General features: G+C 48.9%; 1 protein-coding gene across 1 annotated transcript in view; it reads left to right on the forward strand.

The window, feature by feature from the left end:
- Nucleotides 1–25,447, forward strand: part of cdkal1 (CDK5 regulatory subunit associated protein 1-like 1) — a 649,344-nt gene that overhangs the window by 428,969 nt on the left and 194,928 nt on the right. The window contains exon 9 of the mRNA XM_064945061.1: nucleotides 15,328–15,494. Within this exon, the coding sequence (XP_064801133.1) occupies nucleotides 15,328–15,494 (167 nt within the window). The remainder of the gene's footprint in view (nucleotides 1–15,327; nucleotides 15,495–25,447) is intronic.

Consider the following 25,447-nt stretch of genomic DNA (forward strand, 5'->3'; position numbering starts at 1 on the left):
ACGGCGTTTACGATGAACCCTTTAGGCTCACAGCGCTGTCATCCCACATACGGGGAGAGCATGTCAGAGTTTGTCGTTGATAAGCACAGTGGCTGTAGAGTAACATGCTATATATGACGCGAAGTTATTGACAGTCATAATGCTCTCGGGGGTTCAGAGAGCTGGTAGGTTTCCAATACATTTACTGTCCAGTGTGTTTCAGGAAGTAGAATTAGATGGAAGATGGTTGGGTTGGTTGATTTAACCAAACCTCTCAGTATGTCTAAACAGAGTTAACAGTCTGGCCCTGCCTGGCCTTAACCAAACCTCTTAGGATGTCTAGACAGAGTTAACAGTCTGGCCCTGCCTGGCCTTAACCAAACCTCTTAGGATGTCTAGACAGAGTTAACAGTCTGGCCCTGCCTGGCCTTAACCAAACCTCTCAGCATGTCTATACAGAGTTAACAGTCTGGCCCTGCCTGGCCTTAACCAAACCTCTTAGGATGTCTAGACAGAGTTAACAGTCTGGCCCTGCCTGGCCTTAACCAAACCTCTCAGCATGTCTATACAGAGTTAACAGTCTGGCCCTGCCTGGCCTTAACCAAACCTCTTAGGATGTCTATACAGAGTTAACAGTCTGGCCCTGCCTGGCCTTAACCAAACCTCTCAGCATGTCTATACAGAGTTAACAGTCTGGCCCTGCCTGGCCTTAACCAAACCTCTTAGGATGTCTATACAGAGTTAACAGTCTGGCCCTGCCTGGCCTTAACCAAACCTCTCAGCATGTCTATACAGAGTTAACAGTCTGGCCCTGCCTTGCCTTAACCAAACCTCTTAGGATGTCTAGACAGAGAGTTAACAGTCTGGCCCTGCCTGGCCTTAACAAAACCTCTTAGGATGTCTATGCAGAGTTAACAGTCTGGCTCTGCCTGGCCTTAACCAAACCTCTCAGGATGTCTAGACAGAGAGTTAACAGTCTGGCCCTGCCTGGCCTTAACCAAACCTCGCAGGATGTCTAGACAGAGAGTTAACAGTCTGGCCCTGCCTGGCCTTAACCAAACCTCTTAGGATGTCTATGCAGAGTTAACAGTCTGGCTCTGCCTGGTCTTAACCAAACCTCTTAGGATGTCTAGACAGAGAGTTAACAGTCTGGCCCTGCCTGGCCTTAACCAAACCTCTTAGGATGTCTATGCAGAGTTAACAGTCTGGCTCTGCCTGGTCTTAACCAAACCTCTTAGGATGTCTAGACAGAGAGTTAACAGTCTGGCCCTGCCTGGCCTTAACCAATCCTCTTAGGATGTTTAGACAGAGAGTTAACATATAAGACCACTGAGCCCATGTAGATGTAATCCAGATTAGAACACTGAGCCTATGTAAATGTAATCCAGATTAGATCACTGAGCCTAGGTAAATGTAATCCAGATTCGATCACTGAGCCTATGTAGATGTAATCCAGATTAGATCACAGAGCCTAGGTAAATGTAATCCAGATTAGATCACTTAGCCTATGTAGATGTAATCCAGATTAGAACACTGAGCCTATGTAGATTAGATCACTGAGCCTAGGTAAATGTAATCCAGATTAGATCACTTAGCCTATGTAGATGTAATCCAGATTAGACCACTGAGCCTATGTAGATTAGATCACTGAGCCTAGGTAAATGTAATCCAGATTAGATCACTTAGCCTATGTAGATGTAATCCAGATTAGAACACTGAGTCTATGTAGATTAGATCACTGAGCCTAGGTAAATGTAAATCAGATTAGACCACTGAGCCTAGGTAAATGTAATCCAGATTAGACCACTGAGCCTAGGTAAATGTAATCCAGATTAGATCACTGAGCCTATGTAAATGTAATCCAGATTAGATCACTGAGCCTAGGTACATGTAATCCAGATTCAATCACTGAGTCTATGTAGATTAGATCACTGAGTCTATGTAGATTAGATCACTGAGCCTATGTAAATGTAATCCAGATTAGATCACTGAGCCTAGGTACATGTAATCCAGATTCAATCACTGAGTCTATGTAGATTAGATCACTGAGTCTATGTAGATTAGATCACTGAGCCTATGTAAATGTAATCCAGATTAGATCACTGAGCCTATGTAAATGTAATCCAGATTAGATCACTGAGCCTAGGTACATGTAATCCAGATTCAATCACTGAGCCTATGTAGATGTAATCCAGATTAGATCACAGAGCCTATGTAGATGTAATCCAGATTAGACCACTGAGCCTATGTAGATTAGATCACTGAGCCTAGGTAAATGTAATCCAGATTAGATCACTTAGCCTATGTAGATGTAATCCAGATTAGAACACTGAGCCTATGTAGATTAGATCACTGAGCCTAGGTAAATGTAATCCAGATTAGATCACTTAGCCTATGTAGATGTAATCCAGATTAGAACACTGAGCCTATGTAGATTAGATCACTGAGCCTAGGTAAATGTCATCCAGATTAGATCACTGAGCCTATGTAGATTAGATCACTGAGCCTATATAGATTAGATCACTGAGTCTATGTAGATTAGATCACTGAGCCTAGGTAAATGTAATCCAGATTAGACCACTGAGTCTATGTAGATTAGATCACTGAGCCTAGGTAAATGTAATCCAGATTAGACCACTGAGCCTATGTAAATGTAATCCAGATTAGATCACTGAGCCTAGGTAAATGTAATCCAGATTCAATCACTGAGCCTATGTAGATGTAATCCAGATTAGATCACAGAGCCTAGGTAAATGTAATCCAGATTAGATCACTGAGCCTAGGTAAATGTAATCCAGATTAGATCACTGAGTCTATGCAAATTAGATCACTGAGTCTATGTAGATGTAATCCAGATTAGATCACTTAGCCTATGTAGATGTAATCTAGATTTGAACACTGAACCTATGTAGATTAGATCACTGAGCCTAGGTCAATGTAATCCAGCTTAGATCACTTAGCCTATGTAGATGTAATCCAGATTAGAACACTGAGCCTATGTAGATTAGATCACTGAGTCTATGTAGATTAGATCACTGAGCCTAGGTAAATGTAATCCAGATTAGACCACTGAGCCAATGTAGATGTAATCCAGATTAGACCACTGAGCCTAGGTAAATGTAATCCAGATTAGATCACTGAGCATAGGTAAATGTAATCCAGATTAGATCACTGAGTCTATGCAAATTAGATCACTGAGTCTATTTAGATGTAATCCAGATTAGAACACTGAGTCTATGTAGATGTAATCCAGATTAGAACACTGAGTCTATGTAGATTAGACCACTGAGTCTATGTAGATGTAATCCATATTAGACCACTGAGCTATAGCTGTATGTGGAGAAACGAAACAGAGAATAGAAGAGCCTGGAGACATCGCTGCTGTAATCTGAGCATGAATAAACATCCCGCGGTAACACAATGTTTATCATGCAGATTGGGGGAAGTATCACCGGGGGATATTATGTCAAATACAATGAAAAGTGTGTGTGTGTGTGTGTGTGTGTGTGTGTGTGTGTGTGTCGCGAAACAGATAATTAAGATATGGGACATAAATATCTGCGTTAAACACAATCACTTCTTAGCCCTTATTAGCATCTCTGCTCTCTGCCTGTTCTTTAGCATGCTAATCCGTAATGTTAAATAAAGAGCCCAGTCACTAGCCACCACTGAGCTCTGGCCCGGGCTCCAGCTATCCGGGGTTATGAACCTTGAGAGTGTGTGTGTGTGTGTGTGTGAGTGAGAATAGGGTCATCTGTAATTACTCCGTCCAGCAGTAATGGAGCTGAACGTCTTTAGCATAGGGCTCCCTCCCTCCCGAGACGCTCGCTAATCTTACCCCTGAGATTTTTATATATATATATATATATATAGAGAGAGAGAGACAGAGAGAGAGAGAGAGAGAGAGAGAGAGAGAGAGAGAGAGAGAGAGAGAGAGAGAGAGAGAGAGACCCCTGATATATATACATGAACACCTCACCCTGTGGTCACCCTGTCCTGGTACATGAACACCTCACCCTGTCCTGGTACATGAACACCCTGGGGTTACCATGTACTGGTACATAAACACCCTGGGGCCACCCTGTCCTGGTACATAAACACCCTGGGGTTACACTGTCCTGGTACATAAACACCCTGGGGTTACCCTGTCCTGGTACATAAACACCCTGGGGTTACACTGTCCTGGTACATAAACACCCTGGGGTTACACTGTCCTGGTACATAAACACCCTGGGGTTACCCTGTCCTGGTACATAAACACCCTGGGGTCACCCTGTCCTGGTACATTAACACCCTGGGGTTATCCTGTCCTGGTACATGAACACCTCACCCTGTCCTGGTACATGAACACCCTGGGGTTACCATGTACTGGTACATAAACACCCTGGGGCCACCCTGTCCTGGTACATAAACACCCTGGGGTTACACTGTCCTGGTACATAAACACCCTGGGGTTACCCTGTCCTGGTACATAAACACCCTGGGGTTACACTGTCCTGGTACATAAACACCCTGGGGTTACCCTGTCCTGGTACATAAACACCCTGGGGTTACACTGTCCTGGTACATAAACACCCTGGGGTCACCCTGTCCTGGTACATGAACACCCTGGGGTCACCCTGTCCTGGTACATGAACACCCTGGGGTCACCCTGTCCTTGTACATGAACACCCGGGGTTACCCTGTCCTGGTACATTAACACCCTGGGGTTATCCTGTCCTGGTACATGAACACCTCACCCTGTCCTGGTACATGAACACCTCACCCTGTCCTGGTACATGAACACCCTGGGGTCACCCTGTCCTGGTACATAAACACCCTGGGGTTACCCTGTCCTGGTATATGAACACCCTGTGGTCACCCTGTCCTGGTACATTAACACCTCACCCTGTCCTGGTACATGAACACCCTGGGGTCACCCTGTCCTGGTACATTAACACCTCACCCTGTCCTGGTACATGAACACCCTGGGGTCACCCTGTCCTGGTACATTAACACCTCACCCTGTCCTGGTACATGAACACCCTGGGGTCACCCTGTCCTGGTACATTAACACCTCACCCTGTCCTGGTACATAAACACCCTGGGGTCACCCTGTCCTGGTACATTAACACCCTGGGGTCACACTGTCCTGGTACATGAACACCCTGGGGTCACCCTGTCCTGGTACATGAACACCCTGGGGTCACACTGTCCTGGTACATGAATACCCTGGGGTCACCCTGTCCTGGTACATAAACACCTCACCCTGAGGTTACCATGTCCTGGTACATGAACACCCTGGGGTCACCATGTCCTGGTACATGAACACCTCACCCTGTCCTGGTACATGAACACCCTGGGGTTACCCTGTCCTGGTACATGAACACCCTGGGGTCACCATGTCCTGGTACATGAACACCCTGGGGTCACCCTGTCCTGGTACATAAACACCTCGCCCTGAGGTTACCATGCCCTGGTACATGAACACCCTGGGGTCACCCTGTCCTGTTACATGAACACCCTGGGGTCACCCTGTCCTGGTACATGAACACCCTGGGGTCACCCTGTCCTGGTACATAAACACCTCACCCTGAGGTTACCATGTCCTGGTACATGAACACCCTGGGGTCACCCTGTCCTGGTACATGAACACCCTGGGGTCACCCTGTCCTGGTACATGAACACCCTGGGGTCACCCTGTCCTGGTACATGAACACCCTGGGGTCACCCTGTCCTGGTACATAAACACCTCACCCTGAGGTTACCATGTCCTGGTACATGAACACCCTGGGGTCACCCTGTCCTGGTTGCTCCACTTGACAGCTGTAGAGTCCTTAGAGCAGAGTAGGGAGCTTGGTTCTCTGTGTTCAGAGACGGTAAACACTGCTTTAAAATATATGAAGACAGAATTAATCATTTACACGAGGGCTTGAGAGGCCAAATGAAATGTTAGCTTTTGGTGAGGCTTTCAAAAGGCCATTAACAATTTAGCTTTATTTTGGCGAAGCTCTTGAAATATTAATTTAGTTGAGTGTATTTACGCCGTGTATCGTTTAATGTGATTTCACTGTTTTACACAAACCTCCCTAATGAGTTGAATGGATGGGAGCTGACAGGCTGTTCAGAGCTACTGTCGGTTCTTCATCCTCCTCTACGTTAAGGCAGAGAGATAAACATGGCCCGGATGTCCCTCTTTACAGCACCACTCACATCCACAGGGGTACAGGGTGTTCCCTCTACAGCACCACTCACATCCACAGGGGTACAGGGTGTTCCTCTACAGCACCACTCACATCCACAGGGGTACAGGGTGTTCCTCTTTACAGCACCACTCACATCCACAGTGGTACAGGGTGTTCCCTCTACAGCACCACTCACATCCACAGTGGTACAGGGTGTTCCTCTTTACAGCACCACTCACATCCACAGTGGTACAGGGTGTTCCTCTTTACAGCACCACTCACATCCACAGTGGTACAGGGTGTTACCTCTACAGCACCACTCACATCCACAGTGGTACATGATGTTCCCTCTACAGCACCACTCACATCCACAGTGGAACATGATGTTCCCTCTACAGCACCACTCACATCCACAGGGGTACAGGGTGTTCCTCTACAGTACCACTCACATCCACAGGGGTACAGGGTGTTCCTCTACAGTACCACTCACATCCACAGGGGTACAGGGTGTCCCTCTACAGCACCACTCACATCCACAGGGGTACAGGGTGTTCCTCTACAGTACCACTCACATCCACAGGGGTACAGGGTGTTCCCTCTACAGCACCACTCACATCCACAGTGGAACATGATGTTCCCTCTACAGCACCACTCACATCCACAGTGGAACATGATGTTCCCTCTACAGCACCACTCACATCCACAGGGGTACAGGGTGTCCCTCTACAGCACCACTCACATCCACAGTGGTACAGGGTGTTACCTCTACAGCACCACTCACATCCACAGTGGAACATGATGTTCCCTCTACAGCACCACTCACATCCACAGTGGAACATGATGTTCCCTCTACAGCACCACTCACATCCACAGTGGAACATGATGTTCCCTCTACAGCACCACTCACATCCACAGTGGTACAGGGTGTCCCTCTACAGCACCACTCACATCCACAGTGGAACAAGATGTTCCCTCTACAGCACCACTCACATCCACAGTGGAACATGATGTTCCCTCTACAGCACCACTCACATCCACAGTGGAACATGATGTTCCCTCTACAGCACCACTCACATTCACAGTGGAACAGGGTGTTCCTCTACAGCACCACTCACATCCACAGTGGTAAAGGATACATATTTGGCTAAGTACTGGGTACTACTTCACTACCTACTGGGTAGTTGTACTTCTCCTGGAGCGTAGGCCAGCTTCACTACGTACTGGGTAGTTGTACTTCTCCTGGAGCGTAGGCCAGCTTCACTACGTACTGGGTAGTTTAGCTTCTCCTGGAGCGTAGGCCAGCTTCACTACGTACTGGGTAGTTTAGCTTCTCCTGGAGCGTAGGCCAGCTTCACTACGTACTGGGTAGTTTAGCTTCTCCTGGAGCGTAGGCCAGCTTCACTACATACTGGGTAGTTTAGCTTCTCCTGGAGTGTAGGCCAGCTTCACTACATACTGGGTAGTTTAGCTTCTCCTGGAGCGTAGGCCAGCTTCACTACGTACTGGGTAGTTTAGCTTCTCCTGGAGCGTAGGCCAGCTTCACTACGTACTGGGTAGTTTAGCTTCTCCTGGAGCGTAGGCCAGCTTCACTACGTACTGGGTAGTTGACCTTCTCCTGGAGCGTAGGCCAGCTTCACTACGTACTGGGTAGTTGACCTTCTCCTGGAGCGTAGGCCAGCTTCACTACGTACTGGGTAGTTGACCTTCTCCTGGAGCGTAGGCCAGCTTCACTACGTACTGGGTAGTTGACCTTCTCCTGGAGCGTAGGCCAGCTTCACTACGTACTGGGTAGTTGACCTTCTCCTGGAGCATAGGCCAGCTTCACTACGTACTGGGTAGTTGACCTTCTCCTGGAGCGTAGGCCAGCTTCACTACATACTGGGTAGTTTAGCTTCTCCTGGAGCGTAGGCCAGCTTCAAGAGGTTTCTATCTTATTCAGCCCTTGGACATGATACATTGTATGTTGCAGATATAATGTCACGTTACTGTTGACAACAGCAAGGAGAACATGATCTCTGTCCAAGGCAGACCAACATTCCCCAGCCAAAGGAGATGTTCCAAAAGCCAAACCTCTGGCTGACGTCAGAGTCCTGCCATACTGTTGGCTCGGGGTTAGTAGTGTTAGTGACAGGCAGACGACAGACAGACACTTGGCTCAGGGACGGTTGGGTTAGTAGTGTTAGTGACAGGCAGACGACAGACAAGACACTTGGCTCAGGGACGGTTGGGTTAGTAGTGTTAGTGACAGGCAGACGACAGACAAGACACTTGGCTCAGGGACGGTTGGGTTAGTAGAGTTAGTGACAGACAGACGACAGACAGACACTTGGCTCAGGGAGGGTTGGGTTAGTAGTGTTAGTGACAGGCAGACGACAGACAAGACACTTGGCTCAGGGACGGTTGGGTTAGTAGTGTTAGTGACAGGCAGACGACAGACAAGACACTTGGCTCAGGGAGGGTTGGGTTAGTAGTGTTAGTGACAGGCAGAAGACAGACAGACACTTGGCTCAGGGACGGTTGGGTTAGTAGAGTTAGTGACAGGCAGAAGACAGACAGACACTTGGCTCAGGGACGGTTGGGTTAGTAGAGTTAGTGACAGACAGACGACAGACAGACACTTGGCTCAGGGAGGGTTGGGTTAGTAGTGTTAGTGACAGGCAGACGACAGACAAGACACTTGGCTCAGGGACGGTTGGGTTAGTAGTGTTAGTGACAGGCAGATGACAGACAAGACACTTGGCTCAGGGAGGGTTGGGTTAGTAGTGTTAGTGACAGGCAGAAGACAAACAGACACTTGGCTCAGGGACGGTTGGGTTAGTAGAGTTAGTGACAGGCAGAAGACAGACAGACACTTGGCTCAGGGAGGGTTGGGTTAGTAGTGTTAGTGACAGGCAGACGACAGACAGACACTTGGCTCAGGGACGGTTGGGTTAGTAGTGTTAGTGACAGGCAGAAGACAGACAGACACTTGGCTCAGGGACGGTTGGGTTAGTAGAGTTAGTGACAGACAGACGACAGACAGACACTTGGCTCAGGGACGGTTGGGTTAGTAGAGTTAGTGACAGGCAGACGACAGACAGACACTTGGCTCAGGGACGGTTGGGTTAGTAGTGTTAGTGACAGGCAGACGACAGACATACACTTGGCTCAGGGACGGTTGGGTTAGTAGTGTTAGTGACAGGCAGACGGCAGACAGACACTTGGCTCAGGGACGGTTGGGTTAGTATAGTTAGTGACAGGCAGACGACAGACAAGACACTTGGCTCAGGGACGGTTGGGTTAGTAGAGTTAGTGACAGGCAGACGACAGACAGACACTTGGCTCACTGAGGGTTGGGTTAGTAGAGTTAGTGACAGGCAGAAGACAGACAGACACTTGGCTCAGGCACGGTTGGGTTAGTAGTGTTAGTGACAGGCAGAAGACAGACAGACACTTGGCTCAGGGACGGTTGGGTTAGTAGTGTTAGTGACAGGCAGACGACAGACAAGACACTTTGCTCAGGGACGGTTGGGTTAGTAGTGTTAGTGACAGGCAGACAACAGACAAGACACTTGGCTCAGGGACGGTTGGGTTAGTAGTGTTAGTGACAGGCAGACGACAGACAGACACTTGGCTCACTGAGGGTTGGGTTAGTAGAGTTAGTGACAGGCAGAAGACAGACAGACACTTGGCTCAGGCACGGTTGGGTTAGTAGAGTTAGTGACAGGCAGAAGACAGACAGACACTTGGCTCAGGGAGGGTTGGGTTAGTAGTGTTAGTGACAGGCAGACGACAGACATACACTTGGCTCAGGGACGGTTGGGTTAGTAGTGTTAGTGACAGGCAGACGACAGACAAGACACTTTGCTCAGGGACGGTTGGGTTAGTAGTGTTAGTGACAGGCAGACAACAGACAAGACACTTGGCTCAGGGACGGTTGGGTTAGTAGTGTTAGTGACAGGCAGAAGACAGACAGACACTTGGCTCAGGGACGGTTGGGTTAGTAGAGTTAGTGACAGACAGACACTTGGCTCAGGGACGGTTGGGTTAGTAGTGTTAGTGACAGGCAGACGACAGACAGACACTTGGCTCAGGGACGGTTGGGTTAGTAGAGTTAGTGACAGGCAGAAGACAGACAAGACACTTGGCTCAGGGACGGTTGGGTTAGTAGTGTTAGTGACAGGCAGAAGACAGACAGACACTTGGCTCACTGAGGGTTGGGTTAGTAGTGTTAGTGACAGGCAGAAGACAGACAGACACTTGGCTCACTGAGGGTTGGGTTAGTAGAGTTAGTGACAGGCAGACGACAGACAGACACTTGGCTCAGGGACGGTTGGGTTAGTAGTGTTAGTGACAGGCAGAAGACAGACAGACACTTGGCTCAGGGACGGTTGGGTTAGTAGAGTTAGTGACAGACATACAGACGGCCTCAGACCTCCCCTGCGACCTCCCCTGTCCTCGGCCCTCTGTTCCTGGGCCAGCAGCCTGCCTCCCTGCTCCAGCCCTCTCCTGCCCTCGGCCCTCTGTTCCTGGGCCAGCAGCCTGCCTCCCTGCTCCAGCCCTCTCCTGTCCTCGGCCCTCTGTTCCTGGGCCAGCAGCCTGCCTCCCTGCTCCAGACCTCTCCTGTCCTCGGCCCTCTGTTCCTGGGCCAGCAGCCTGCCTCCCTGCTCCAGCCCTCTCCTGTCCTCGGCCCTCTGTTCCTGGGCCAGCAGCCTGCCTCCCTGCTCCAGCCCTCTCCTGCCCTCGGCCCTCTGTTCCTGGGCCAGCAGCCTGCCTCCCTGCTCCAGCCCTCTCCTGTCCTCGGCCCTCTGTTCCTGGGCCAGCAGCCTGCCTCCCTGCTCCAGCCCTCCCCTGCCCTCGGCCCTCTGTTCCTGGGCCAGCAGCCTGCCTCCCTGCTCCAGCCCTCTCCTGTCCTCGGCCCTCTGTTCCTGGGCCAGCAGCCTGCCTCCCTGCTCCAGCCCTCTCCTGTCCTCGGCCGTCTGTTCCTGGGCCAGCAGCCTGCCTCCCTGCTCCAGACCTCTCCTGTCCTCGGCCCTCTGTTCCTGGGCCAGCAGCCTGCCTCCCTGCTCCAGCCCTCTCCTGTCCTCCCACCCCTTCACTGGGCCAGCAGCCTGCCTCCCTGCTCCAGCCCTCTCCTGTCCTCGGCCCTCTGTTCCTGGGCCAGCAGCCTGACTCCCTGCTCCAGCCCTCTCCTGCCCTCGGCCCTCTGTTCCTGGGCCAGCAGCCTGCCTCCCTGCTCCAGCCCTCTCCTGTCCTCCCACCCCTTCACTGGGCCAGCAGCCTGCCTCCCTGCTCCAGCCCTCTCCTGCCCTCGGCCCTCTGTTCCTGGGCCAGCAGCCTGCCTCCCTGCTCCAGCCCTCTCCTGTCCTCCCACCCCTTCACTGGGCCAGCAGCCTGCCTCCCTGCTCCAGCCCTCTCCTGTCCTCCCACCCCTTCACTGGGCCAGCAGCCTGCCTCCCTGCTCCAGCCCTCTCCTGTCCTCCCACCCCGCAGCCTGCCTCCCTGCTCCAGCCCTCTCCTGTCCTCCCACCCCTTCACTGGGCCAGCAGCCTGCCTCCCTGCTCCAGCCCTCTCCTGCCATCCCACCCCGTCACTGGGCCAGCAGCCTGTCTCCCTGCTCCGGCCCTCTCATGTCCTCCCACCCCTTCACTGGGCCAGCAGCCTGCCTCCCTGCTCCAGCCCTCTCCTGCCATCCCACCCCGTCACTGGGCCAGCAGCCTGTCTCCCTGCTCCGGCCCTCTCCTGTCCTCCCACCCTGTCACTGGGCCAGCAGCCTGCCTCCCTGCTCCAGCCCTCTCCTGTCCTCCCACCCCTTCACTGGGCCAGCAGCCTGCCTCCCTGCTCCAGCCCTCTCCTGTCCTCCCACCCTGTCACTGGGCCAGCAGCCTGCCTCCCTGCTCCAGCCCTCTCCTGCCCTCCCACCCCTTCACTGGGCCAGCAGCCTGCCTCCCTGCTCCAGCCCTCTCCTGTCCTCCCACCCTGTCACTGGGCCAGCAGCCTGCCTCCCTGCTCCAGCCCTCTCCTGCCCTCCCACCCTGTCACTGGGCCAGCAGCCTGCCTCCCTGCTCCAGCCCTCTCCTGTCCTCCCACCCCGTCACTGGGCCAGCAGCCTGCCTCCCTGCTCCAGCCCTCTCCTGTCCTCCCACCCCTTCACTGGGCCAGCAGCCTGCCTCCCTGCTCCAGCCCTCTCCTGTCCTCCCACCCTGTCACTGGGCCAGCAGCCTGCCTCCCTGCTCCAGCCCTCTCCTGCCCTCCCACCCCTTCACTGGGCCAGCAGCCTGCCTCCCTGCTCCAGCCCTCTCCTGTCCTCCCACCCTGTCACTGGGCCAGCAGCCTGCCTCCCTGCTCCAGCCCTCTCCTGCCCTCCCACCCTGTCACTGGGCCAGCAGCCTGCCTCCCTGCTCCAGCCCTCTCCTGTCCTCCCACCCCGTCACTGGGCCAGCAGCCTGCCTCCCTGCTCCAGCCCTCTCCTGTCCTCCCACCCCTTCACTGGGCCAGCAGCCTGCCTCCCTGCTCCAGCCCCTCTCCTGTCCTCCCACCCTGTCACTGGGCCAGCAGCCTGCCTCCCTGCTCCAGCCCTCTCCTGCCCTCCCACCCCTTCACTGGGCCAGCAGCCTGCCTCCCTGCTCCAGCCCTCTCCTGTCCTCCCACCCTGTCACTGGGCCAGCAGCCTGCCTCCCTGCTCCAGCCCTCTCCTGCCCTCCCACCCTGTCACTGGGCCAGCAGCCTGCCTCCCTGCTCCAGCCCTCTCCTGTCCTCCCACCCCGTCACTGGGCCAGCAGCCTGCCTCCCTGCTCCAGCCCTCTCCTGTCCTCCCACCCTGTCACTGGGCCAGCAGCCTGCCTCCCTGCTCCAGCCCTCTCCTGCCCTCCCACCCCTTCACTGGGCCAGCAGCCTGCCTCCCTGCTCCAGCCCTCTCCTGTCCTCCCACCCTGTCACTGGGCCAGCAGCCTGCTTCCCTGCTCCAGCCCTCTCCTGCCCTCCCACCCTGTCACTGGGCCAGCAGCCTGCCTCCCTGCTCCAGCCCTCTCCTGTCCTCCCACCCCGTCACTGGGCCAGCAGCCTGCCTCCCTGCTCCAGCCCTCTCCTGCCCTCCCACCCCGTCACTGGGCCAGCAGCCTGCCTCCCTGCTCCAGCCCTCTCCTGTCCTCCCACCCCGTCACTGGGCCAGCAGCCTGCCTCCCTGCTCCAGCCCTCTCCTGCCCTCCCACCCCGTCACTGGGCCAGCAGCCTGCCTCCCTGCTCCAGCCCTCTCCTGTCCTCCCACCCCGTCACTGGGCCAGCAGCCTGCCTCCCTGCTCCAGCCCTCTCCTGTCCTCCCACCCCGTCACTGGGCCAGCAGCCTATGTTACAGCTCCAGCCTGATGTTTTGTTTGGAGAGGGTTAGGTAAAGCACTCAGCTGCACCCCTCGTCATGATTGTCTGCACCCACTGCTTGCCTGCACCCCCCCCCATGTTTCCACCTCTCCCCCCCCCTGCTTGTTCAGGGACACACCCTCCAGTCCTCCACCCTGCTGCTCTAAACCCAGAGAGCCCTCTCTTTCCCTGTCTCTTTCCACACCGGCCCTGTTTCCATCCCTCTCTCTGCTTCTCCCTTGTCCTTCCCTTGTGAGATCTCCTGTGCGTTTACAGGTTTGTTTTTGTGGGAATGTATTTATGAAAATCAGCCTCCAACATGTACGACGTCAAGCCTTTCCTGTCAGATGGGTTGTAATGTGGCTGCTGTGGAAAGAACGTAGAGGAAGCAGGTCACGGTAACACAGCGTTAATCTCATTTAACCACATGCAGGTGATGGAAATGTCAGCCTGACACACACCCTGTTTTCGTTGCCGTGGTTAACGATGGAGTCCTCTCTTCAGTTCGTACAGGTTAATTATATATATATTATGTTGTTTTGACTAGTTTACCCTCTATTGCCTTGCTATGAGCACTCCCATTGGGAGGCTGGGTTACTGATGTACCCCTGTTGAAGCTGTTATGATATTCAGATTGTTTGGCTGTGGGTTTTTTTTACAAGTTATCCGATGCTATAGGCAAGGATCTGATATGCCCGTACAGAAACTATTTTCCAAGTCAAAACTGTTCGCTGCTCTGGCCCCCCAATGGTGGAACAAACTCCCTCACGACGCCAGGACAGCGGAGTCAATCACCACCTTCCGGAGACACCTGAAACCCCACCTCTTCAAGGAATACCTAGGATAGGATAAGCAATCCTTCTCCCCCCCCCCCTTAAATGATTTAGATGCACTATTGTAAAGTGGCTGTTCCGCTGATGTCAGAAGGTGAATTCACCAATTTGTAATTCGCTCTGGATAAGAGCGTCTGCTAAATGACTTAAATGTAATGTAAATGTAAGTCAAATTGTCTGTCTTGCTTATCCTACTCAGTGAGACACGGGACGAGGAGGCTCCCTTCATTTTTCGCCAAACTCGAAACCGCTCGCTGAAGCCCTCTGCCAAAAAATAACATGACTGAATCCAAGGTTATGAAATGACTTTTAAAAAGTCACTGTATCAAAGAGGCAGATTCACAGTCTCAGACCTGGCCTCAATGCCGGTGTGGGATTCAACGTCTAGGTCAACTGGTCTCTACAGAGGTTCTCCAGTGTTCTTCACTGCACATTCTGAGAAAGAAGATTGGTATTGTAGACCCAATGTTGTTATTGTAGACCCAATGTTGTTATTGTAGACCCAATGTTGTTATTGTAGACCCAATGTTGTTATTGTAGACCCAATGTTGTTATTGTAGACCCAATGTTGTTATTGTAGACCCAATGTTGTTATTATAGACCCAATGTTGTTATTATAGACCCAATGTTGTTATTGTAGACCCAATGTTGTTATTGTAGACCCAATGTTGTTATTATAGACCCAATGTTGTTATTGTAGACCCAATGTTGTTATTATAGACCCAATGTTGTTATTATAGACCCAATATTGTTATTATAGACAGGGTAGCCTAGGGTAGCCTAGTGGTTAGAGTGTTGGACTAGTAACCGGAAGGTTGCAAGTTCAAATCCCCGAGCTGACAAGGTACAAATCTGTCGTTCTGCCCCTGAACAGGCAGTTAACCCACTGTTCCTAGGCCGTCATTGAAAATAAGAATTTGTTCTTAACTGACTTGCCTGGTTAACTGACTTGCCCTCTCCCCCTCCCTCTCTCCCCCTCCCTCCCTCTCCCCCTCTCCCTCTCCCCCCCTCCCCAGAGGGTGTGTGTGAGATCTGGCTGACCAGTGAGGACACCGGGGCTTATGGGAAGGATATTGGGACAGACCTGCCCACTCTGCTATGGAGACTAGTGGAAGAAATTCCAGAAGGAGCCATGCTGAGACTGGGCATGACCAACCCTCCGTACATCCTGGAGCACCTAGAGGTACCGTCCCTGTGTGTGTGTTGACTGTATACATATTTAGGAGTTCATAGAGGTTCGTTATTGGACCCCCAGGCCTGACGCTGCGTTTCTGAGTTCCTTTACAAGGTGACTGCAGGTGACTGGTGACTGCAGGTGACCTTTACAAGGTGACACCAGCAGTGACATCAGTTGTCCAACAACGGACAGAGACTCTCCTCAGATGGAATGGGGATTATAGCGAGGGGGGGTGTGTGTATATGTCTGACACTGTGTGTGTGTGTGTGTGTGTGTGTGTGTGTGTGTGTGTGTGTGTGTGTGTGTGTGTGTGTGTGTGTGTGTGTGTGTGTGTGTATATGTCTGACACTGTGTGTGTGTGTGTGTGTGTGTGTGTGTGTGTGTGTGTGTGTGTGTGTGTGTCTGACAGTGTGTGTGTTAGTGTATGAGTGTGTGTGTATGTCTGACAGTGTGTGTGTGTTAGTGTATGTGTGTATGTCTGACAGTGTGTGTTTGTGTATGAGTGTGTGTGTATGTCTGACAGTGTGTGTTTGTGTATGAGTGTGTGTGTATGTCTGACAGTGTGTGTGTGTTAGTGTATGAGTGTGTGTGTATGTCTGACAGTGTGTGTGTGTGTGTATGTCTGACAGTGTGTGTGTGTGTGTGTGTATGTCTGACAGTGTGTGTGTGTGTTAGTGTCTGTGATCCCGGGGATGTGCCACACTAGTGACAGGGTGGAGGTACTGTGACGAGCTGTTTTGATTGGCTGGGGGGTTCATTGAGGCTGTAATGTGGTCCCCATATGTATAGGCCACGTTTATGCTCTGATTCATTCAGATTAAAACCTGACCAAGCTTCCTGCTAATGAAGGAAATAACAGTTAAATGCTAATTAGTTGTGTAATTTTGAGAGTTGGATGTATATGGAGGACAGTGGGAAGGCGTTTTTTTTGTTTCATGCGATAGGTTTGTCTGCCTAGCGATGGGTTTGTCTACTTCGCGATGGGTTTGTCTGCCTAGCGATGGGTTTGTCTACTTCGCGATGGGTTTGTCTGCCTAGCGATGGGTTTGTCTACTTCGCGATGGGTTTGTCTGCCTAGCGATGGGTTTGTCTGCCTAGCGATGGGTTTGTCTGCCTAGCGATGGGTTTGTCTGCCTAGCGATGGGTATGTCTGCCTAGCGATGGGTATGTCTGCCTAGTGATGGGTATGTCTGCCTAGTGATGGGTATGTCTGCCTAGTGATGGGTATGTCTGCCTAGTGATGGGTATGTCTGCCTAGCGATGGGTATGTCTGCCTAGTGATGGGTATGTCTGCCTAGTGATGGGTATGTCTGCCTAGCGATGGGTTTGTCCACCTAGCGATGGGTTTGTCCACCTAGCGATGGGTTTGTCCACCTAGCGATGGGTTTGTCCGCCTAGCGATGGGTATGTCTGCCTAGCGATGGGTATGTCCGCCTAGCGATGGGTTTGTCTGTCTAGCGATGGGTATGTCTGCCTAGCGATGTGTTTGTCCACCTAGCGATGGGTTCGTCCGCCTAGCGATGGTATGTCTGCCTAGCGATGGGTTTGTCCGCCTAGCGATGGGTATGTCTGCCTAGCGATGGGTTCGTCCGCCTAGCGATGGGTTCGTCCGCCTAGCGATGGGTTCGTCCGCCTAGCGATGGTTGAGTCTGCCTAGCGATGGGTTCGTCCGCCTAGCGATGGGTTCGTCCGCCTAGCGATGGGTTCGCCCGCCTAACGATGGGTTCGTCCGCCTAGCGATGGGTTCGTCCGCCTAGCAATGGGTTCGTCCGCCTAGCGATGGGTTCGTCCGCCTAGCGATGGGTTTGTCCGCCTAACGATGGGTTCGTCCGCCTAGCGATGGGTTCGTACCTTCAGCAGATGAACTTGTTAATTTGTTGTTGTTGTTCTCTCTCTTTATACAGTTCAATATGTGTGTGAATGATTGAACTAGAGTTCAGTGAACCAGTAGCTCCAGTAGTCAGTCTGTATAATGTGTGTGAATGATTGAACTAGAGTTCAGTGAACCAGTAGCTCCAGTAGTCAGTCTTTATAATATGTGTGTGAATGATTGAACTAGAGTTCAGTGAACCAGTAGCTCCAGTAGTCAGTCTGTATAATATGTGTGAGAATGATTGAACTAGAGTTCAGTGAACCAGTAGCTCCAGTAGTCAGTCTGTATAATATGTGTGAGAATGATTGAACTTGAGTTCAGTGAACCAGTAGCTCCAGTAGTCAGTCTGTATAATATGTGTGAGAATGATTGAACTAGAGTTCAGTGAACCAGTAGCTCCAGTAGTCAGTCTGTATAATATGTGTGAGAATGATTGAACTAGAGTTCAGTGAACCAGTAGCTCCAGTAGTCAGTCTGTATAATATGTGTGTGAATGATTGAACTAGAGTTCAGTGAACCAGTAGCTCCAGTAGTCAGTCTGTATAATATATGTGTGAATGATTGAACTAGAGTTCAGTGAACCAGTAGCTCCAGTAGTCAGTCTGTATAATATGTGAGAATGATTGAACTAGAGTTCAGTGAACCAGTATAGCTCCAGTAGTCAGTCTGTATAATATGTGAGAATGATTGAACTAGAGTTCAGTGAACCAGTAGCTCCAGTAGTCAGTCTGTATAATATGTGTGAGAATGATTGAACTAGAGCTCAGTGAACCAGTAGCTCCAGTAGTCAGTCTGTATAATATGTGTGAGAATGATTGAACTAGAGCTCAGTGAACCAGTAGCTCCAGTAGTCAGTCTGTATAATATGTGTGTGAATGATTGAACTAGAGTTCAGTGAACCAGTAGCTCCAGTAGTCAGTCTGTATAATATATGTGTGAATGATTGAACTAGAGTTCAGTGAACCAGTAGCTCCAGTCTTTATAAAGTACCATCTGTTGTGTTCTTCCAACCAGCTGAAGGGCAGATCTGTCTGGTTTGGGGCCTTTTTTTCTCCCTTTCTCAGATACTTCAGATATTACGTCGCCTGCGATTGGACGAAAAAAAAATCATCTAGGTAAATGGTTTTGATTCGGCGAGGAAAATGCCAAGTGCCCTCTTCTAAGCCACTCAAGTCGGTTACTTCTGACACATCCGGAAAATACCAACGCCGACGACGAAGCGTCGCCATTTTGGTGATTGGTGCTGTTAGATCCAGATTGGTCTCATGGGCATTTCATTTTGACATTATTATATATATATTTTTTGAGTACATTTCACCTTTAATGGATCTACTTTCTGTCTCTCTCCGAGACATGAAAATATATCTTTACAAAGCCTAGTGCTTCCTGTTTGACATTTTCCTCTTTTTTTCTGAACGGTCGGTCTCGCTCCTGCGATGGTGGAGTGACAGGGGGAAAAGGGTAGGAAATTGCAGGGTGATTTGGGCTGTGAAGAGCTCTGTGATCCTGTGGTGTATTGACGCCTTCAGTAAGGAAGGCGTTTAGCACAGCATTCAAGCCCAGAGACAGTCAGAGAACCAGAGGGGCGTTTAGCACAGCATTAAAGCCCAGAGACAGTCAGAGAACCAGAGGGGCGATTAGCACAGCATTAAAACCCAGAGACAGTCAGAGAACCAGAGGGGCGTTCAGCACAACATTAAAGCCCAGAGACAGTCAGAGAACCAGAGGGGCGTTTAGCACAGCATTCAAGCCCAGAGACAGTCAGAGAACCAGAGGGGCGTTTAGCACAGCATTAAAACCCAGAGACAGTCAGAGAACCAGAGGGGCGTTTAGCACAGCATTAAAGCCCAGAGACAGTCAGAGAACCAGAGGGGCGTTTAGCACAGCATTAAAGCCCAGAGACAGTCAGAGAACCAGAGGGGCGTTTAGCACATCATTAAAGCCCAGAGACAGTCAGAGAACCAGAGGGGCGTTTAGCACAGCATTAAAGCCCAGAGACAGTCAGAGAACCAGAGGGGCGTTTAGCACAGCATTAAAACCCAGAGACAGTCAGAGAACCAGAGGGGCGTTTAGCACAGCATTAAAGCCCAGAGACAGTCAGAGAACCAGAGGGGCGTTTAGCACAGCATTAAAGCCCAGAGACAGTCAGAGAACCAGAGGGGCGTTTAGCACAGCATTAAAACCCAGAGACAGTCAGAGAACCAGAGGGGCGTTTAGCACAGCATTAAAACCCAGAGACAGTCAGAGAACCAGAGGGGCGTTTAGCACAGCATTAAAGCCCAGAGACAGTCAGAGAACCAGAGGGGCGTTTAGCACAGCATTAAAGCCCAGAGACAGTCAGAGAACCAGAGGGGCGTTTAGCACAGCATTAAAACCCAGAGACAGTCAGAGAACCAGAGGGGTGTTTAGCACAGCATTAAAACCCAGAGACAGTCAGAGAACTAGAGGGGTGTTTAGCACATCATTAAAGCCCAGAGACAGTCAGATAACTAGAGGGGTGTTTAGCACAGCATTTAGAGAGAGATGACAGTCTATATGAAGGGGTAGGCAGGGAAGGGATGGAGAGAGGAGAGTCTATATGAAGAGGTAGGCAGAGATGGGATGGAGAGAGGAGAGTCTATATGAAGAGGTAGGCAGGGAAGGGATGGAGAGAGGAGAGTCTATATGAAGAGGTAGGCAGGGAAGGGATGGAGAGAGGACAAGTCTATATGAAGGGGTAGGTAGGGAAGAGATGGAGAGGACAGTCTATATGATATGATGGGAAGGGATGGAGAGAGGACAAGTCTATATGAAGGGGAAGGGATGGAGAGGACAAGTCTATATGAAGGGGTAGGCAGAGATGGGATGGAGAGAGAGGACAGTCTATATGAAGGGATGGAGAGAGGACAGTCTATATGAAGGGATGGAGATAGGACAGTCTATATGAAGGGGTAGGCAGGGGAGGGATGGAGAGAGGACAGTCTATATGAAGGGGTAGGCAGGGGAGGGATGGAGAGAGGACAGTCTATATGAAGTGGTAGGTAGGCAAGGGATGGAGAGAGGACAGTCTATGTGAAGGGGTATGCAGGGAATGGACTGACACCCTATTGAACACTGTGGTCTCTACTGTTGAGACTGGGGACTGACACCCTGTTGAACACTGTGGTCTCTACTCTGGGGACTGACACCCTGTTGAACACTGTGGTCTCTACTCTGGGGACTGACACCCTGTTGAACACTGTGGTCTCTGCTGTTGAGGCTGGGGACTGAAACCCTATTGAACACTGTGGCCTCTACTGTGGAGGCCGGGGACCTGGAAACATGTGTTAACATTACATTGCCAAAGCAAGTGAAATAGATCATTAACAAAAGTGAAATAAACAATAAAAAATGAACAATAAACATTACACTCAGAGAAATTCCAAAAGAATAATGACATTTCAAATGTCATTAAGTCTCTCTCTCTCTCTCTCTCGCTCTCGCTCTCTCACTCTCTCTGTCTCTCTCTCTCTGATTCTCTCTGTCTCTCTCTTCCTCTCTGTCTCTCTCTGTCTCTCTCTCTGATTCTCTCTGTCTCTCTCGCTCTCGCTCTCTCGCTCTCTCGCTCTCTCGCTCTCTCGCTCTCTCGCTCTCTCGCTCTCTCTCTCTCTCTCTCTCTCTCTCTCTCTCTCTCTGTCTCTCTCTCTCTCTCTGTCTCGCTCTCTCTCTCTCTCTCTCTCTCTCTCTCTCTCTCTCTCTCTCTCTCTCTGTCTCTCTCTCTGTCTCTCTCTCTCTCTCTCTCTCTCTCTCTCTGATTCTCTCTGTCTCTCTCTTCCTCTCTGTCTCTCTGTCTCTCTCTCTCTCTCTCTGATTCTCTCTGTCTCTCTCTTCCTCTCTGTCTCTCTCTGTCTCTCTCTCTCTCTCTCTCTGATTCTCTCTCTCTATTCCTCTCTGTCTCTCTCTGTCTCTCTCTCTCTCTCTGATTCTCTCTGTCTCTCTCTTCCTCTCTGTCTCTCTCTCTCTGATTCTCTCTGTCTCTCTCTTCCTCTCTGTCTCTCTCTCTCTATCTCTGATTCTCTTTGGCTCTGTCTCTTCCTCTGTCTCTCTGTCTCTTTCTCTCTCTCTGCCTCTCTCTGTCTCTCACTCTCTCTCTTTCTATCTCTATCTCTCTATCTTTCTCTCTCTCTATCGTTCTTTCTTGCAGGACTGTTGTGGTAGCGTGAAGTGCCTCGTGTCTGAGAATGGGGTCAGATCTCTATCTCTCCGCTATGATGATGGTCACCTGCTGTAAGGCTACAGTCCACACAGCTGGTCCAGCAGCACATTGATCTGTCTGAGGGAGGGCAGCCTGTTGCACAACAGGATGTAACACATGTGTTGTTATATTCTACCACAAGCCTCGTGGAGAAAGGAGACAGAACAGTATAGAGAGAGGAGAGGAGAGGAGGAGCCATGATAGTATAGAGAGAGGAGGAGGAGCCAGGACAGTATAGAGAGAGGAGGAGGAGCCAGGACATTATAGAGAGAGGAGAGGAGGAGCTATGATAGTATAGAGAGAGGAGAGGAGGAGCCATGATAGTATAGAGAGAGGAGGAGGAGCCAGGACAGTATAGAGAGAGGAGGAGGAGCCAGGACATTATAGAGAGAGGAGAGGAGGAGCTATGATAGTATAGAGAGAGGAGAGGAGGAGCCATGATAGTATAGAGAGAGGAGGAGGAGCCATGATAGTATAGAGAGAGGAGGAGGAGCCAGGACAGTATAGAGAGAGAGGAGGAGGAGCCAGGACAATATAGAGAGAGGAGGAGGAGCCAGGACAGTATAGAGAGATGAGGAGGAGCCATGCCAGTACAGAGAGAGGAGGAGGAGCCAGGACAGTATAGAGAGAGAGGAGGAGGAGCCAGGACAGTATAGAGAGATGAGGAGGAGCCAGGACAGTATAGAGAGATGAGGAGGAGCCAGGACAGTATAGAGAGAGGAGGAGGAGCCATGCCAGTATAGAGAGAGGAGGAGGAGCCAGGACAGTATAGAGAGAGAGGAGGAGGAGCCAGGACAATATAGAGAGAGGAGGAGGAGCCAGGACAGTATAGAGAGATGAGGAGGAGCCATGCCAGTATAGAGAGAGGAGGAGGAGCCAGGACAGTATAGAGAGAGAGGAGGAGGAGCCAGGACAGTATAGAGAGATGAGGAGGAGCCAGGACAGTATAGAGAGATGAGGAGGAGCCAGGACAGTATAGAGAGAGAGGAGGAGGAGCCAGGACAGTATAGAGAGATGAGGAGGAGCTATGACAGTATAGAGAGATGAGGAGGAGCCATGCCAGTATAGAGAGAGGAGGAGGAGCCAGGACAGTATAGAGAGATGAGGAGGAGCCAGGACAGTATAGAGAGAGGAGGAGGAGCCAGGACAGTATAGAGAGATGAGGAGGAGCCAGGACAGTATAGAGAGAGAGGAGGAGGAGCCAGGACAGTATAAAGAGAGGAGGAGGAGCCAGGACAGTATAGAGAGACATATATACACATATCTAATGACTACACACTACTACACATATCTAATGACTACACACTACTACACATATATAATGACTACACACTACTACACATATCTAATGACTACACACTACTACACATATCTAATGACTACACACTAATACACATATATAATGACTACACACTACTACACATATCTAATGACTACACACTACTACACATATATAATGACTACACACTACTACACATATATAATGACTACACACTACTACACATTTCTAATGACTACACACTAATACAAATCTCTAATGACTACACACTACTGCACATCTCTAATGACTACACACTACTACACATTTCTAATGACTACACACTACCACACATATATAATGACTACACACTACTACACATCTCTAATGACTACACACTACTACACATACATGATGACTACACACTCCTACACATATATAATGACTGCACACTACTACAAATCTATAATGACTACACACTAATATACATATATAATGACTACACACTACTACACATACATAATGACTACACACTACTACACATATATAATGACTACACACTACTACACATATATAATGACTACACACTACTACACATATCGAATGACTACACACTACTACAAATATCTAATGACTACACACATACACATCTCTAATGACTACACACTACTACACATGTATAATGACTACACACTACTACATATATATAATGACTACACACTACTACATATATATAATGACTACACACTACTACACATCTCTAATGACTACACACTACTACACATATATAATGATTACACACTACTACACATATCTAATGACTACACACTAATACATATATATATATATATATATATATAATGACTACACACTACTACACATCTCTAATGACTACACACTACTACACATCTCTAATGACTACACACTACTACATATATATATATATATATATATATAATGACTACACACTACTACACATATATAATGATTACACACTACTACACATATCTAATGACTACACACTAATACATATATATATATAATGACTACACACTACTACACACCTCTGACTACACACTACTACACTTCTCTAATGACTATACACTACTACACATCTCTGACTACACACTACTACACATCTCTAATGACTACACACTACTACACATCTCTAATGACTACACACTACTACACTTTTCTAATGACTACACACTAATACAAATCTCTAATGATTACACACTACTACACATATCTAATGACTACACACTACTACACATATATAATTACTACACACTACTACACATATATAATGACTACACACTACTACACATATATAATGATTACACACTACTACACATATATAATGATTACACACTAATACATATATATAATGACTACACACTAATACACATATATAATGATTACACACTACTACACATATCAAATGACTACACACTAATACACATATATAATGACTACACACTACTACATATATATAATGACTACACACTACTACACATATATAATGACTACACACTACTGCACATCTCTAATGACTACACACTAATACACATATATAATGACTACACACTACTGCACATCTCTAATGACTACACACTAATACACATATATAATGACTACACACTACTACACATCTCTAATGACTACACACTAATACATATATATATATAATGACTACATACTACTACACATCTCTAATGACTACACACTAATACACATATATAATGACTACACACTACTACAAATCTATAATGACTACACATTACTACACATATATAATGACTACACACTACTACACATCTCTAATGACTACACACTAATACACATATATAATGACTACACACTACTACATATATATATATAATGACTACACACTACTACACATGTCTAATGACTACACACTAATACAAATCTGTAATGACTACACACTACTACACATCTATAATGACTACACACTACTACACATCTCTAATGACTACACGCTACTACATATCTCTAATGACTACACACTACTACATATATATAATGACTACACACTACTACACATCTCTAATGACTACACAATACTACATATATATAATGACTACACACTACTACACATCTCTAATGACTACACACTACTACACATACATGATTACTACACATATATAATGACTACACACTACTACAAATATATAATGACTACTCACTAATACACATATATAATGACTACACACTACTGCACATCTCTAATGACTACACACTAATACACATATATAATGACTACACACTACTACACATCTCTAATGACTACACACTAATACACATATATAATGACTACACACTACTACACATATATAATGACTACACACTACTATATATATATAATGACTACACACTACTACACATATATAATGACTACACACTACTACACATATATAATGACTACACACTACTACACATATATAATGACTACACACTACTACAAATATCTAATGACTACACACTAATACACATCTCTAATGACTACACACTACTACACATGTATAATGACTACACACTACTACATATATATAATGACTACACACTACTACATATATATAATGACTACACACTAC

The sequence above is a fragment of the Oncorhynchus masou genome, chromosome 29 (genome assembly GCF_036934945.1).
Source record: "Oncorhynchus masou masou isolate Uvic2021 chromosome 29, UVic_Omas_1.1, whole genome shotgun sequence".
NCBI classification, from domain to species: Eukaryota; Metazoa; Chordata; class Actinopteri; order Salmoniformes; family Salmonidae; genus Oncorhynchus; species Oncorhynchus masou.